This window comes from Centruroides sculpturatus, unplaced genomic scaffold (genome assembly GCF_000671375.1).
Source record: "Centruroides sculpturatus isolate CEXI.00-Female unplaced genomic scaffold, Cexi_2.0 scaffold418, whole genome shotgun sequence".
Lineage (NCBI taxonomy): Eukaryota > Metazoa > Arthropoda > Arachnida > Scorpiones > Buthidae > Centruroides > Centruroides sculpturatus.
The window spans coordinates 425,647-442,568 of record NW_019385248.1 but is presented as its reverse complement, the minus strand read 5'-3'; the positions used below and the strand labels follow the sequence as shown (position 1 = coordinate 442,568).

General features: G+C 28.7%; 1 protein-coding gene across 1 annotated transcript in view; it reads right to left on the bottom strand.

Moving 5' to 3' along the window:
• LOC111636710 (transcriptional regulator ATRX homolog) overlaps positions 1-16,922 on the bottom strand; it is a 158,800-nt gene that overhangs the window by 55,639 nt on the left and 86,239 nt on the right. Inside the window, exons 11-15 of the mRNA XM_023382014.1 lie at positions 11,099-11,236; positions 9,474-9,649; positions 8,291-8,530; positions 6,626-6,762; positions 3,481-3,554 (exon numbers count right to left, since the gene is read on the bottom strand). Of these exons, the coding sequence (XP_023237782.1) occupies positions 3,481-3,554; positions 6,626-6,762; positions 8,291-8,530; positions 9,474-9,649; positions 11,099-11,236 (765 nt within the window). The remainder of the gene's footprint in view (positions 1-3,480; positions 3,555-6,625; positions 6,763-8,290; positions 8,531-9,473; positions 9,650-11,098; positions 11,237-16,922) is intronic.

Here is a 16,922-nt window from a genome sequence, read left to right as displayed (position 1 = left end):
ATTATAATTGTATATTGACCTTAAAAGTAATGGCTGCGAATTTATAATGTGAAGAACAATACATGAATCTTTCAATTTTTGTAAAAAATGTAACGTCTAAATTTTTACTAAATATCAAGTAATGCGCATGCAGTGACACGTATTGCATGGTAAGGGTATGATCCAGGCCTCGTTATTCCTAATACCAGTAGTCCAATAAAACCAAGAAAAGCCCCAATCTTATCAAGCAATAATTATAGAATAGAAAAAAAAATTTTTTTCTATTCTATAATTAATGCTCGGTTAGACCGTAATTTACTAGACTACAGGTTCACTTGGCACTAATGGCAGAAGTAGACAGACAAATCAAGTGGATAAACAGGTTGTTTAGACTGTTAAAAGGGAAATCGGTGTTCACATTGGGATATTTTATAGCAAGTTTTTGTTGTTTCTTGTGTTAATAATTTACTGCAAATTGATTAACATACGCCATTTTATAATGAAAGTTAGATGTACCCCTTCGATTTACGCTCGTACCCCTAGGGGTACATGTACCCCCCCGGTTGAGAACCACTGTTCTAAGCTAATAAGTTTTAATATTTTCAAATATCATTTGAAACAAACTGTAAAATAATAATGTTACTCAGAGGTTTTCCAATTGTTAAAAAATTTTCATGATGATTCATGGATTTCCTGAGCCACCATTTCTATTTTTTTTTTCTTTTGTGATGGAAAAATATCCTTTAAAAAATTAAGACGTAGTCGCTTCCAAAAATTCTTGGGCGATCATCATATTTCTTTTAAATGTTCCTTAGTGTGAGATCCAGAATTTTTACCGATTATTTGCCGATTCATTGTCCCGTTTTTGCCTAAAAATTTAATCAAACTTTCCTTTAACTTACTAAAAGGAGAAAAGAAAAATGGCTATCGCCCCTTTCTATTCAAGGTAAACATCCGTTCATTTTGAAACTAATTCCACATTCCAACTGCTAAGTTAATAGTTAGCATGGTCCCGGGGACAACTCTGACCCATCTGCGTACCTTTTACCTCACAACAATCAATCACGTGACCATTCTCCCACGCCGATCTTATAAAAACCCCTTCCTTCCCCTTCTCGGGGGAGTCGTTCCAGAGCAGGTGCCAGGAGCCGATAACTTTAAAATTAGTGTCCTTTTTAAACAGTGAACTTTCCTACATCAACGATTTAAATTTTTAACCAGTGAACTTTCCTAAATCTAAGAGTGGAGAATTTTCCTCAGTGGATAGATCAAGAGGTATGGAACCAATTATTGTAAGCTCTCTCTCGGTCTCTCCGCGTTTTAGGGACGCGAACTAGACGTTGTATTACCCAAAACTTGTTTTAATAAATTGTTAATTTTTCTTATGTTACATCTGGCCTCCTCATTTACTCGTATATCGCCTGATGTCTCACCGACGCACTCCTCCCTCCACCACTTGACCCGAAACATTAAAGCCCGTTACTGCGGGGAAAAGAATCCTTCCACCCATCCTGACAGTGAAAAGGTTTAACAACCTGTTGCTGGATCGGGAGACCTACCCCTCCCTTCCCGGTGGTTCACATTAGTAAAAACTTCAGACGACCCGACCTTCTTTTTTAGGCTACGTGGTCGTCCTGGAAAAAGTTCCTTAAAACATAGAAACAACCAATTAAAAAGTAATAATTTTTTTAAAATTGGATTTGATGATCTTACGACGTCTTGCTTATTTCAACCTTCTCCGTTCGGGAGTTTCTTTATATCTACTGGAAATTTGCACTGTTTAATGTAGATTATCTTCTATCCTCCCTCTGGCGGCGAATTATTATTAAATTTTAAGTTTTAAATTTTCACTGGATGATAAAATTTTCTTTAAAAAATTAAGACGTAGGTGCTTCCAAAAATTCTAAAAATTTAATAATAATTCACAGCCAGAGGGAGGATAGAAGATATTCTACATTAAACAGCGCAAATTTCCAGTAGATATAAAGAAACTCCTGAATGGAGAAGGATGAAATAAGCAAGACGTCATAAGATCATCAAATCCAATTTTAAAAAAATTATTACTTTTTAATTGGTTGTTTTATGTTTTAAGAAACTTTTTCCAGGACGGCCACGTAGCCTAAAAAGGAAGGTCAGGTCGTCTGAAGTTTTTACTAAGGAACATTTAAAAGAAATATGATCATCACCCAAAATTTTTTAAAAGCGACTATGTCTTAATTTTTTAAAGAAAATGTTATCATCCAGCGAAAATTTAAAACAAAAAAAAAAAAAAAAAAAAAAAAAAAATATGTCATGATAACTTTAAGCTACATATTTTATGTATAAAACAAATATAATTAAATTTATAAAATTAATCTAAAGTAATTAAATATATAAATAGAAAACAATCTATTCTATTGTAAAGTTCTTACCATTTTGAATACAGTAATACCTCGACTTATGCGAACCCAGAGTTACGTGATTTTCAAATCTCGTCGATTCATCTTTTGTTTGAGCGCCACACAACTCTTGATTACTCACTCCCCCATAATATTGTTCAGCTTACATGTTCGGACGTGTCGCGCGGAATCGACACACAGCTCCAATTTATTTTGTGTTATTTATTTCTGTGTTTGTTATATCTATGGAGACTTGAGAGACTCTGTGGTGATTTCTTGTAACCGTGAATGAATCAAAAGACGAGATAAGATTAACGAGAGCATTTATTAGCTTACATACATCTGACGTGGATTTTACACATATTGCGAAATTATACCCCGACTTATGCGAATTCGACTTACGTGGTTATCACTCGGTCCCACCTATCGCGTAAGATCGGGGTATTACTGTATTTATTTATGAATCAATTATTTTATAACAGATTTTTAAAATAAATTTAAATTTCTCATTCAATAGAATAAAATTCATATAAATAATGGAATTCAAAACTTTGTCTATGCCATTCACACACTACACAGTCTTTTTCATTTGGGCTTTTCCAGTGTATGCAATCATGATGTCAGGAAAGTATATGTCATTTTCAGATGTACGAGTCACTTTTTGACAGGTTTTAGCATAACTGTGCAACTTTGGTCATGCAAAGAAACCATTCTGAGACAGATCCTTAGCTGCTTGCAAATTGGAAGCACTCACTGTCTGTGGTCCGTACATTCCACGTTATTGGTATGAATTGCTGTTTGGTTTGAGATTCAGCACACTAGCAATTCTCAATGAACAAAGCACTAGCTGGCATCTGTATGTGTTGTTGCATTAGCATACTTATTAAAGAGTATAAAAGATTGCTCCATAATTTTTACAGAGTTATCTGCAAGTCTGTAATTTATACACGAGTTTCCTAGAAACTATAGAAAATTTGTAGTAGTTGGCATCTCTGCATACATATACTAACAATACATGCACTTAAAATTAGTGTTTTATGTTTAATTCCTTGACTGTAATCTGACATAATACTTGTCATTACATTTACACTACAGAATAGTAATAATAGTAATAAAAATCAACCTCTACTTTTAGATTTTGATGATTTTTCATTATCTTCATTTCCTGAATTATCTTCACTTGAATTACCAGATTTCCTATAAAATAAAATCATATATTATAATTTCATAAATTACAATAATAATTTATTTCACTTTTCTTATATATGTACAAACAAAATTTATATATAAACAATATCGTAGATAATTTAATAAAATGCTTTTTGTCTACATCTAAAATTATTATGTTAGACAAAAGTTTTCTAAAGATATTCATCATCTAAGCATGACAGATCTAAAAACACAATATCAACTTTAGCCAAATATATCTAACAATTATCCGTAAGATAAAATATGAGAGAGGTCGGACTTGGAAAGGGGAAACCCCACAATTTTATTCGGGAATTTTTTTGAAAGAAAATTCATTTTTTGTTTTGAAAAGGAAATTTATTTAAATCTCAGAAAAAAGAAACTTTTTTGATTTTATTACCAGAGGGTGAGTGCATTTCTCTTCCCGGAGTCGTTTCCTTTCCCAAAGACTCAGAATGTATCACTGGGAACAACAACTAAAAATTTAGTATTGGTGGAAAACGACAACGTGACTTGGAAACAAAGAGGAGATCTCAAGGAACAGTGAGAGAGGTTGAGAGTCCGTGAGAGTATTCCCTGTGTGCCAGCTGAAAGAATTTATCATCATCGCTCGTCGCCATGGACCCCTCCTGAATATTTAGTGTTTCTCTGGGAACACCTACGAAGAACTAACAGATCTCAACATTCGATAGATTTTAACTCCCATCCAAGGCAACAGAGACATTCCTAGGCTCCCCAACGATTCCACAGACATCTGGAAATCCGTACATAGTGCTTCAGGTATTTGTAACGACCCGCGATGTTATGTAAGCTCTCTCTCTTCAACTCGGTTCTCGCGAAGAAGCTTTAGGGTAAATACTCTTTTGTAGGACTACTTTAATAAACGAATTTTGTTATTGTTAGAATTGTGTTAGGCACACTTCCTCAAACAGTCTCCATCCTGAGTCCAACCGCCCACAGATGCAACTGCTCGCGCGTAGATGCGAATGTAACGGTCTCTGTGTCTACCCAGAAGACACAGTGGTGTCAGTCCTGATAAATTAAGCATTGTAGTCTCCGCCAACACAATGTCGACCCTTCGGTCCTGTGGTGCCGAAGCATAGAGGGGGCCCTTTGGCATAGTCACAAATACTTGATAGTATAGTTGATCTATGTAAAGTCTATTTTCCTTGAAAGGTCACCAGAAAATCTTTGAAATTCATTAAATAGCACATTTCAAAAATCTAATTTATCATCATACAATTTTAAATTTGCAAAAATTAATCTGCTATACACATTCTTTTCAATTAAATAAGACATATGAAATGCAGAATGTATTGAGTGGAATACTAAACAATATGTTACTTTTAGCTATAGAATTTTCAAATTTCCAATTTTTCTTACTGGAGTATCATATTTGGAATAAACAATACAGAAGCATGTTTCTAAATTTAAGTTTTGAATTTTGACAAATTTATTCACTGGTAATCTAAATTTGTTTATTTCTCATTAAATTACGAATTATTTATAATTTAATTTTTGTCATTAATTAAAGTTAAGAATCGAATACATTTAGATTGCTACATTTAGCTGTTCAAAGTGTCAATCTTGAAATCCAGGAATTACAATTCAAGTTAAAATAATGGAATAAAAGACACCATTCCTGATCAAGCAATTCTGACAGCCATTCAAGACTCATATTTAATTAATCTGTGCTTAATTTTGTGTAAATGAATAATTTGTAAAGACACTGTAATGACTGTCACTCATCCCCTACTGGATGCAGTGAGCAAGTTATCATGTTCTAATATCAAGATTAAAAATTTTCAGTTTTGAGATTAATCAAGCAATAATTGATAAGCCAAAATTGTAAAACATATCTCAAAAATATATAATGTAGGTTAACAGTTTAATAAAAATCATATGCAGTTTTTACAGGATTGCATGCATAAAACAGCAATTTTCTGTTGTTTTTTCATGCATAATTATGTTGCATATAATTGCCATTCTTCAAATTTGACAATTCTGAAAAATCCTGTAATGTGTCTTCTCTGCAGGTGCCAAATTTCAGCATTGTAAGTTTAAACAAAGCATGATGTTGAGCTTATTAGATATTATTTAATTTTCAGAACAATGTCCTTGACAGGAAAGTTTGAAGAGCTCCCTATGAAAAGCCTTCAGACTTTTCATAACATGGACTAATGTGAAACAAGTTCAGCTGAAAACAAATGACAACCAGGCAGAGGTGTTTCTCAGAAGAACTAGAAAATGATATTTTGGGGATGAAATAAACCTTAAGTTGATGAAGGTCATAGCGAGACAAGTGTTCCAAGTGATTTGCAGACAATGTATATATTTCATAGACCGTTCACAAAATGTAGATATTGGTTGATTATTGGCTAAATCTTAATTATTGGTATTGGTCAATAACGTAAAATTACTGACTGATAGTGATAAAACTAGCTAACAAAACATATTAAAAAAAAAAAAAAAAATTAAATGCTCACTATAACACTGAAAATAATTTGACAATAAATAAATAAACTAAAATATTGAAATTTTGACAATCATCATTCAATACAAAAAATTTTGTCATAAAAATCATTAAATATGTATATGTATAAAAATGATATAATTGTAACAGTTCTATGAAGATATATGCAAATTAGTAATGATTTTGTCAATTTCTTAATAGTGTAAATTTATCAAATCTCGGCAGCATTTAAACTTTTAACTTAATCTATAATTTACTTTTTGTTTTAATCATGCAATTTATAACTTAATTCTAAAGATCAATAGTTTTTATAAATATTGTTACAGTTTTAATTATTTTTTTTATTATGTTTTAAATTAAACAAAATTAACATACAATTTAAAAATAATTTGACTAGCTAACAAAATCAAAATACAATTTTGTCAAACAAATAGGTTAGAAAATCTTTTAAAAACTTCAGTTAACAACCAATAATTTAATGTTGTGATAGAGTAAAATATATTGCCATAAAAGATAGTTTTTCTCTTCTCATATAGATTAAATGTATCTAATACATTAAAAAGTTTCATAAAAGCTCTTGAAAATAAGTTTGATAATAAATACTCACTCTTGTTTTTTGCTAGTACTGTGTTTGGAATCATCTAAACAAACAATTTCATCAGCTTCAACTTCAGCTTCAATATCAGATAAAGAACGATCATTTATAATAAATGAAACACCCGACTCAGAGTCACTTGAGTCTACCTAATAGAGTAATTATTATAAATGAATAAAACATATTTAAATCTAAAAATCTATATAAATAAAAACATAATTTCGTTTGTTCCTAATAGCTAATCTCCAAAAGTTCTTCTTCACCAATTGCTTTGAAATTTTCACACAATGTTCCATTCGAATACGGGCATGTTTTTATATAATATATATGTCGAAATTCCCTCTCCCGCGAGTTAATAATTAAAAAAGTTATTTTTTAATGAAATCTCATAACAGATGGTGCCATACACAATTTTAACTTTATACTAGCATGTCTTAGTTTTTCTTAAACAAATATTTTTTGCCTAGAAAATTATGAAATATTTAGCTATAAAAGTTTAAACATTAATTAAATTGTATTTACAATTCCATATTTTTTTGCTGACTATTGCCATATAGTTCAAGAGACATTTCTGAGAATGAAAGTTCAGTTTGAGACATTAAACTTAAAGGACTTACTTGAAAGAAAACACTGTCTTAACGACATTTTCTCACAATCCAACTATGTGGTAAATGTGGGGATACTACCACATACATTTTAATCAGAAAAATATTAGAATTATTTTTAAAGGTAATATTTTCAAAGGTAATTTGATGTTTAAAGAGGAATTAATCTATATAAATAAAAATATAATGTTCGTTTTTTCAAAATCTTAAATCTCCGAAAGTTCTTCACTGATTGCTTTGAAATTTTGACACAACATTGCATTCAAATTCATGTGTGTTTTTATATAATTTAGATGTTGAACTTCCCCCCATGGGAGAGAGGGATAGGATTGATTAAGGCTTACTGTGAAGAACTTGGTTTCTATTATACTATTTAAAATGCAATTTTTTGCATTTTTGATTGTGTTTAAATAGGGTACGTCAAGAGAATGTACACTAAGAAGGGATTTTTCAAAATTCCCCCATGAGGGAAGTGTTATCCATTTATAATAGATACATTTTGAACCACAGCAATGCATGGATGGGTCTGGTAGTATTTATAATAAATACTTTTCAACAAATTAGTGAAATATAGCAATTACAAAAAAATAATAAACACTATTTTAACTCAAAATCCATTTCATCTAACAAGCACTGTTATAAATAATGGATTAATTTCATTGTTATCTTGCTATATTACATTAATGAGCAAAATTAGCCTATACTTTGTATTAATAATAAGGTCTTAAACAGATCTGTTTGAAAAATGTGCAAAGTAAAACAAATTTCTTTTTTTGTATACAATGATACTTTCATCTTTACTACAAAATTTTTTTCAACCAAGCATTTCAAAACAACAAATGAAAAATAGAAAAAAAATTCAACATATATCCAGGAAAATTTATATAATTTTATTTTATTTATCTATAACAAATTAGTGCATATCTTGAAAATATAAAACTCCTAGTTTTGATAGACTAAAATAAATTCCATCTTAAATGTTTGGTTTTTTTTCTGTTTTTAGCTTTGTCTATCCATCTGATGGATAGAAGTTAAAAATAATTATATTAAATTAAAAATAATTCAAACTTACCAAAAATCTCCTGTTTGATTTTCTTATACAATCTATATGTAAAGTATAAGGATGTGTACAGATGAGTTGAAGAACACAACAATCTCGAAACAATTGAGTTCCTAATGTACCACTTCTGACTCTTGCCAAATTTGCTAAAAAATGTTTATAAAGCTTCACTTGAACATCAGATAATTTTAATGAAATGACATATTCATGACGAGGAGGTAATACACTAGTAAGTGAATTATAATCACATCTCTGTAAAAAAAAAACATAATTCACAATGTAACTGATACTGTGTATGTTAAAAAAATCTCTCTGAAAACATTTAAGACAGTACTATACTTTAAATATATGTTATATATAAATACATAAAAAGACTAACATATATTTCACGGAAATTTAAAAAATGACTAATAAAAGATTTTACAGGTACTGAATAACTTCTAAATCATTTCCTTAATTTCAGATCTGATTGTGCTGTTAGACTCAGCATTAAAATAATATGCTAAATATGAGTTACCATTTGAAATTTTAATGTTTTAACCATTTTACCTTTTACAAATTAAAAGTTAAATTATCAAAATAGTTCAAGAGAACGGCAATTTGAGATCTATTGATAAACCCCAGTTTTTAAATTTCTGTACCTTCTAAAATACCGCCTTTCTGGGACACAGTTATAATAATAAATTTTTATATTAAATTTGATAAATTATTAGGTTAACATGAAAGTTTACAAGACTTTGTATTATAACAACAAAACAAATAAATACACTGCTGAAGTTAAGGATATCAAAAACATTACTTAATAATATTTTTGACAATCATTTCAGTCATCATCAGCTAAAAGAACAATACAATAAATGGAATAGAATTTTAATCTATGTTCTATTCCGTTTTTTTTCCAGGTGATATTTTTTGGTATCCTTGACTTTAATCATTATTAGGTTAACTTTAAATAAACTAATAAATTTTCCAGATTTTTATGAGAAAGTTTTAAATTATTAAGTGAAGCATAAAAAAAATTTTACCTAAAGATCAGTAGTGAGGTTGTCATCTTTAAAAACGTTAATAATTATAATTTATGATTTTGATGTTTCTATATTTTTTACATTTAATAACTACATTAATTAACTTATCAATATTTATTTATTGATGTTTTCCAATTATTTTTTTATAACCACATTTTAAAAAATATTACCTGTACACAACCGTCTAATAATTTATGAAGAATATGTACTCTCTTCTTCATTAATTTCACATCATGAGGTGTTGAATCAGCACATTGACCATTACTAATAGGATTTACAAATCTATTCAAAAATTCTTTTCTCGTGCCAAGTAAATGTGGCTTCACAAACTGTACCATGCAATGATCTGAAAAAATGTAAATTGTAACATTGTAAAAAACTGAACAATTAGTATCTACTGGAAATAACCAAAATATCAAAAAGCCAATTTTCATTACAGGACAGTAATTTTACAAATGTAAATAATAATGTATGATTAACTTTTTTGGCATATACAAAGTAATTTTCAAAAAATATAATATTGTTTATGAATTAATTCTGAACTGAAATCATTACTGACAGGAAATAAATTTTAAATGTTGGGAAACCTCATTAAATCATTTATCTTTTTTTTACATTAAGATCACTGGCCAATTGGAAAATATACTAAACTTGCAGTTCTGAGAAAATAGATGACTGGGTAATGACAGAAGACAGATTATGTGACACAACGATAAAAAATGTAATTTCCAACATTTTTAAACTTATTAGAACAACAATATCTTTAGCAGTGATATCAAAAATAACAGGAAGATAACATGTAATAAACTTAAGCTTAATAAACTGGGTTATTTTTTGGACTATAATAAAAATTATTAATCAAATTTATCTAATTTAGTCTTAATTAAAGTTAATTAATGTTTATATTTGCTTATATTATTATATATATAAGACAGCTAATCACAAAGACTCAGTATAAAACTTTCTTCACGTACCAATAAAAGACAATAGGCATATTTGACAGATATCGGTAGATAACAGGTCAATTAATTCACCTCATATTGTGTTACTGTACTCCATATTTTTCTTTCATTATTATTTAATAAAAATAAAGCTAAGATCTCAATACAATATTTCATTAAAATATTTGTCTTTCATTCTCACTCAGTATAATGCATTATTTTCATTACAAAATATATAGATACTTTGGAAGATAAATAATTATCTATAGTTTTCAGTAGAGAAATTCATTTGTTTCTTTGTCTTTGATATTAAATAAAAATTAGATGTCTGGAAGAAATAGAACAAACAGCACATACCATGATGAAATAAATGTAACTAACAAAATAGTGCAGAATCCACTAATATTCAACAAAATTCACATTATTGTAATAAAATGCACATTTTCTACATTTTTTATATTTCACTCTTTAATTTTCCAATTGTATTGTATCTTCTGTTTTGCATTCTGTTGTAGTTAAACCTGATGATGACATTTTAAAAATGTTGAAAACATTCATTTTATTACAGTAAAGTATATTTTGTTGGATTTTAATGGTTTCTGTAATGTTATTTTGTATTATATCCTGTTCTAAGTTAATTATGTAACTAACTTTGAGTGTTATAATTTGCAGAACTACAAGATATGAAAACAACCCAGAGATTTGAACTTAGTTTTCAAAAATCATGTAAGTACATTACTAGTTTTGCCATCCTTAATCTGAAATTATAATTTCAAAATTATTTGCATTTTTAATATCTATATTTCTTACATCCTTTAACTTTATTTATTATTTAATAATAATGAGAAACTTACATTCAGACAAGTTATTTTGAAGGGGTGTCCCTGTTAAAACAACTCTTCTTCTTGTTTTTATTCTGTCTGTTGCTTTAGAAACTGCACTGGATTCATTTTTCAAGATATGTCCTTCATCACAAATAACCAGATCTGGACCTATAAAAAATTAAATTTGATTAATAAAGAATTTAGTAAAAACTAATATTTCAAAAAATAAAATAAAATTTAAAGAAATTAAATTTCAACATAAAAAAATGATTTATTTACTTTTTATATTGTTATTTATAGATTAAATAAATTTAAAAATGATAACTTACTAATAATTCAAGTTTTTACATTTTATTTAATATATATTATATACTTATTAATCAAATTTTTCAATCACATTAAATTAATTCTAGATATTAAAATTTTATATCTTTTTATATTTGAAATCCATATTGATAACACATTTCCAATAGTTGATTAAAATTCTTAATCATGTTAACAAAATTTAATTTCACCTACATTTGAACAGAAGGTAAATTAATTGATTTACCATCAGAATTAAAATTTCTATTGTAATTTTAGTAATGAAAAAAAAAGTTATTCTAAGTCAAGTTCTATCTGAACTACAATTAACATATTAAAATAATAATATAAAATTCAGTTTACTGACATTAACACTTCAAAAATTTTTTGAAAAATTAATACTTAATATTACATTTTAAAACTCAAATTTTTATGAATAACTCAAAAATTTAATTAGTTAAAACTTGGTGAAGCAGTGTGAAAATGGCCAAATAAATGCATAAAAAATGATAATTTATACATCAAATGTGAGTAAGCACAAACATATACAGTAAATGTGTAAAAATTTTATATTGTATTAAAATCAGATATTACTTAAGAACAAGTGTGATTAATAGTATATTTAAAAGCTATAAATATCTACATGTGTTACATATATTTCTTTTCTATGTTAATCGTTTTATTATAACTAACTGAATTTTTTATTATTTGAATAAAAATAAATTTTTTTCTTTCAAGCCATAGAATAGCAAAATTTAAAATAATTCAATTAATTTATCAAACAACAATCTATTATAACAACAGTATTCTCTTGATAAAGAATTATTACACACCTATTGTAAAAATCTACATCTGTTGTCTATAGCTAAAAGTGATTTATACTTAACAATTTCCAATTCCAATTCCCCTTTATTTGTAATATGGCAACTGCCTGTTACAATGAGAGATACATTTACTTATGTAATGTAACATATTACAATAATATTTTCCTTCTAAGTGTTTACAAAAGTTTTAATGTAATTATATTAATTAATTATACACCGAGTTGTTGCTCCATGGAATATATAGTACATTTCATTCACCGATCCGCACTCACTTAAGCTTAACAAATCAAATTTTCTCCTTAAATCATAACTCTTTTCACTTGGCAAATCAAATGGTACTTTGAAAATTCCATACTGCATCTAGGACAAATAACAAGTTCTATATATATGCTGATAATTTAACATTATTATTTCTGTGTTAAGACGTAGTTGAATGAAAAACTGTTTTATTGGTAAATTTGATAGCATATAATTATTAATATTTGGATAGTCCAATAATGAGCTATACCAGTTTGGTATTAAACGTGAACGGATATCCTCTACGTCACGTGTTAATAAGATATCTAATATACTATGCATTAGTTGACTACACAAATCTTCACTTACATCTGGCGAGAAAATAAACGGAACAATTGAGAACCCAAAACTATCGATCACTTTTGAAATTTGGGCTATCCAATTCCTTTTGGAATTCTTCTGTACAGATGTCTTATATAGCTGTTGTAACAGATTGAATGAAATATCTCCACTATCTCTTATCTTCATTAACAATATTGTGCTTCTCTTGATAAGTAATGCAGTGGGACTATATCTGCTTATTTCTAACCTTAAAGCACTCCCCGGAATTCTATACTCCAAACAAAACAATCTTCGAATAAATTTGTTCTGGATAATTTCCAGTTTTTGATAGTTAGCCATACACCATAATGGTGATGCGTAGCTCACTGAATTATATACAATTGAATTAAATAAGTTAAACTGTGTTTGGATATTTCTTAGATGTGTCTTAGCAAACAATTTCATTACACCATTAATCATTCTACAGGTATACCTCGACTTATGTCGTTTCGAGTTACGTCATTCCTGATTATACGTCGTTTGTCAAAAAAGGTATATGGAAAAATAAAAATCACGTTTAAGTCATTTTATTCGACTTTACATCTGTCCACCACAAATATTGAAGTCGTAATATCACTATAAAAGCATGTAAAGCATATAAAATCATATTAATTAAAATATATACTGTGCATTTACAAGTATGTACTGTATTTACAGTACATGCATTCGTAAATTTAGACTACTTTTTTCTGTACTATATTAAAAACTAAAATTTGTTTTTAAGCTTAAAATAGATCCTTATTAACCATATATTATTAAAAATGCATTAATAAATAAAATACCAGGAATGGTAATTTATGGTTTAGCCTAGTGACAAGTAGATTTGGAGACAAGTAAATTTGACTTACGTCGCCTCTCCCGGAACCAATTACCGACGTAAGGCGAGGTATACCTGTATTAGCTTTAATCATCATTATCTTGGTATGTCTGTCAAAGGACAATAAAGGTGTTAAAATTATTCCCAGAAACTTAATTTCATTAACCAGTTTTAATTCAATGTTGTTAATGTAGAAAGTCATAATTTTCCTGGGGAGTTTAGCCCCATTTCTAAATATCATTATATTTGATTTTTTTGGGTTTATCTTTATTCTCAATTGTTCAAAATATTTGGTTATTGCATGAATTTTTCTATTAAGAGCTACTGCTGTGGGCGCAATAATAATTATGTCATCTGCATAAGAAACAGAGTGAACCACAGTGTTGCCTATCATGAATCCATCTTCTTCTTTGTCAAAATAATTATTAATGTCAAAAGTAAAAAAGTTAAACAAATGTGGAGACCACGGGTCTCCCTGTAACAATCCTCAGTCTATCAAGTAGGGATGACCTTGTTCATCATTGTGTCTAATAATTGCATCATAATGGTTGAATAATAAGCCAGTTAATTTTATCATTGAATTATATGCACGAAATTGAGACATTTTGTTTTGTAAGGCTCTTATACTGATTGAATCATACGCCTTCTCTAGGTCCAAAAATAATGCATATACTTTATGTTTTTTCCTTTCGAGTTGAATCTGGATTACAGCCAGTAATATAAATAGTGTTAGTTGAGTTTCACCTTTTTTAACAAAGGCAAATTGCGTAGGATTCCTCAAATTCTCATGGTCTAGCCATTTATTAAATCTTCTAGCCAAAATCGAAGTAAAGAGCTTACGGAACGTCGATAGTAATGCAATCGAGCAGTAGTTTTCTGGATTCAATTTATCTCCTTTTTTGAATATCATTTGAAATATTACCTGATTCCATGTAATCGGAATAATTCCTTTATTATAGAAACTATTATATAAACTAATGATATATTCTAGAATTGGGATTGTTAAATTTTTAATCACTTTATTAGAGAGTCCATCGCTTCCTGGTGCAGATTTGATTTTAAGCTTCTTAATATAAAACTGTAACTCTTGAACACTAAAGATCTCTTCCATAGGTAATTCAACCTCTTTTAGTTCTTCCATTTTTGTGCTTTCCATCTTATCCTTATACTTAATTGAAAAACTATCAAAGTAACTATGCCATTTAGCAAATGGCACAATGACAGGTCTCTCTGTACAACTGATCGACGGAATTTATTGATTATTTCCCAGAATTTTTTGGTGTCTTTAGTTCTTATCAGATTATTATTTAATTCAGCAAAATATCTTCTCTTTTTGGCTTCAATCAAATTTTTGTAGATTCTTTTATATTCAACATATTTCTTCCAATCCACCTCTCGATTTGTTTTCCTAAAATGAGCCAAACTTCTTTGTTCCTTTTTCTTATGATAAAAGCATTTATTATTATACCAACATTGTTTATAAGTCTGTGGGAAATTTCCTGACCAGTAGTTAACTCGACAAGTCTCTAAAAGACTGATAAGGTTTTCATAATTATCTGTCAGATAATTATGAAACATAACATCTCATTAACCTTACCCATTATCTTCTAATAGGCACCATACATTAAATCTTTTACTTTTCCTTTTGTCAGTTCTGAATTGTTTTTGTGAAACCGAACTTGAAGTGAATGTATTAAGTAATAGAGATAATTGAATTGGGAAATGATCAGACTGATCCTTATCAACCACCTTCATTTTGTTACAGCAATGTATCATATCTTCATTACATAGTACATAATCAATGACTTATTTACCTATATAACTCACAAATGTAAATTCGGCAAATATGTCTCCTGCCATTCTACCATTTAGTATAATCCAGCTATTTTCATGAACAAACCTCAATAGTAATTCTCCAGTAGTATTATTCATCTTATCCTTAGAACTTCTTATATTAGCAATATCTAATCTATCACCTTCATAGATTATATCCATCTTTTCTCCAATATGACCATTGAAATCTCCTCCATTATCCATAAGTCTATAAAATTATTCCACTGGTTAATCATCTTCTGAACTTCTTCAAAGTATTTACTAACATTTGAAGCTGGGGTAATATATATTAGTATAACTCCCAAAGTTGTGGCTCCCCACGTTTTTTGGAGTTCAGAGTTTAGTTCTATCCAAAGAAAAATAATTCAAGACTCCACCCGAGCTTGAACCACATGTCCCAACAATCTCTTAATTAATAATAATAATCCACCTGCCGGTCTACCAAACTTCTGTGTCTTTTGTGCAGCACTATGTAACATCCAACACTCATCCTCTAGATTCAAATTCTCTAATTTATTCATATTGGTCAACCATTTTTCAGTGATTCCTACAATATCATAGAACAACAAACATTGCTTTATAGAATGATCATACATTTTTTTACCAGGCCTTGGATATTCCAGAAACCCATATACACGTTTATAAATTTATTCTTCGATCCAGGTTCAAAAGAAGAATGGGCTACCAAATCAGGCTTATTATTATAAAAGGCTGTAAAATCATTGTATATAGTACAGTCAACCCCCCTATAATTACGATTCCTATAAAACTGCAAAAAAATTGCGACGGTATCCGGTAAAAAACTCCTNGTAACAGGACCTTCAATATCATGTACACATTTAGGTCACTTTCTGCCATATTTTATTCATACATGTTGAGTTGACTTTCCAAAACAACAAGAATGCTTGCTTGGAACTTGTATGAATAAAGTTCTCAAGATACTATACAATAACCACTATTCTTTGAAAGGCATGTTACATTTTTGCAGCATCTTGTTAAATTTACTAATGACTAATGATTGTAAAAGATAATATTTGGTATCATAAATTTAAATTTTACCACAGATTATCTTTACCTTTACTAAATTTGGTAAATATCCTAAAGTATGGTTCACAACAGTAATAAACTCTTTCATAATTATTTACATTACAAAAATGATTTTCTGCTGGATATAAATAATCCATATATCAGTTAACCAGTTGTGTTGTTGTGTGAACTGATATACAGATTATTTCTTTGTTTTTCTTTTAAATTCAAATTACTAGTAAATTTGTTTTAACTATTGCTTTACTTTCAATATTTCTGAATGATAGATGAACAATGATTTTAGTTTTAGTTTTGAAGTATTTTCACCAAAAGAAGAAGTAAAACTGTCCTTAGCAAGTTTAAATCCAAGAATTTGTTTAACTTAAAAAATAAAATTTCCTGAAAGAATCTTTCAATAAATAGGATTATGATT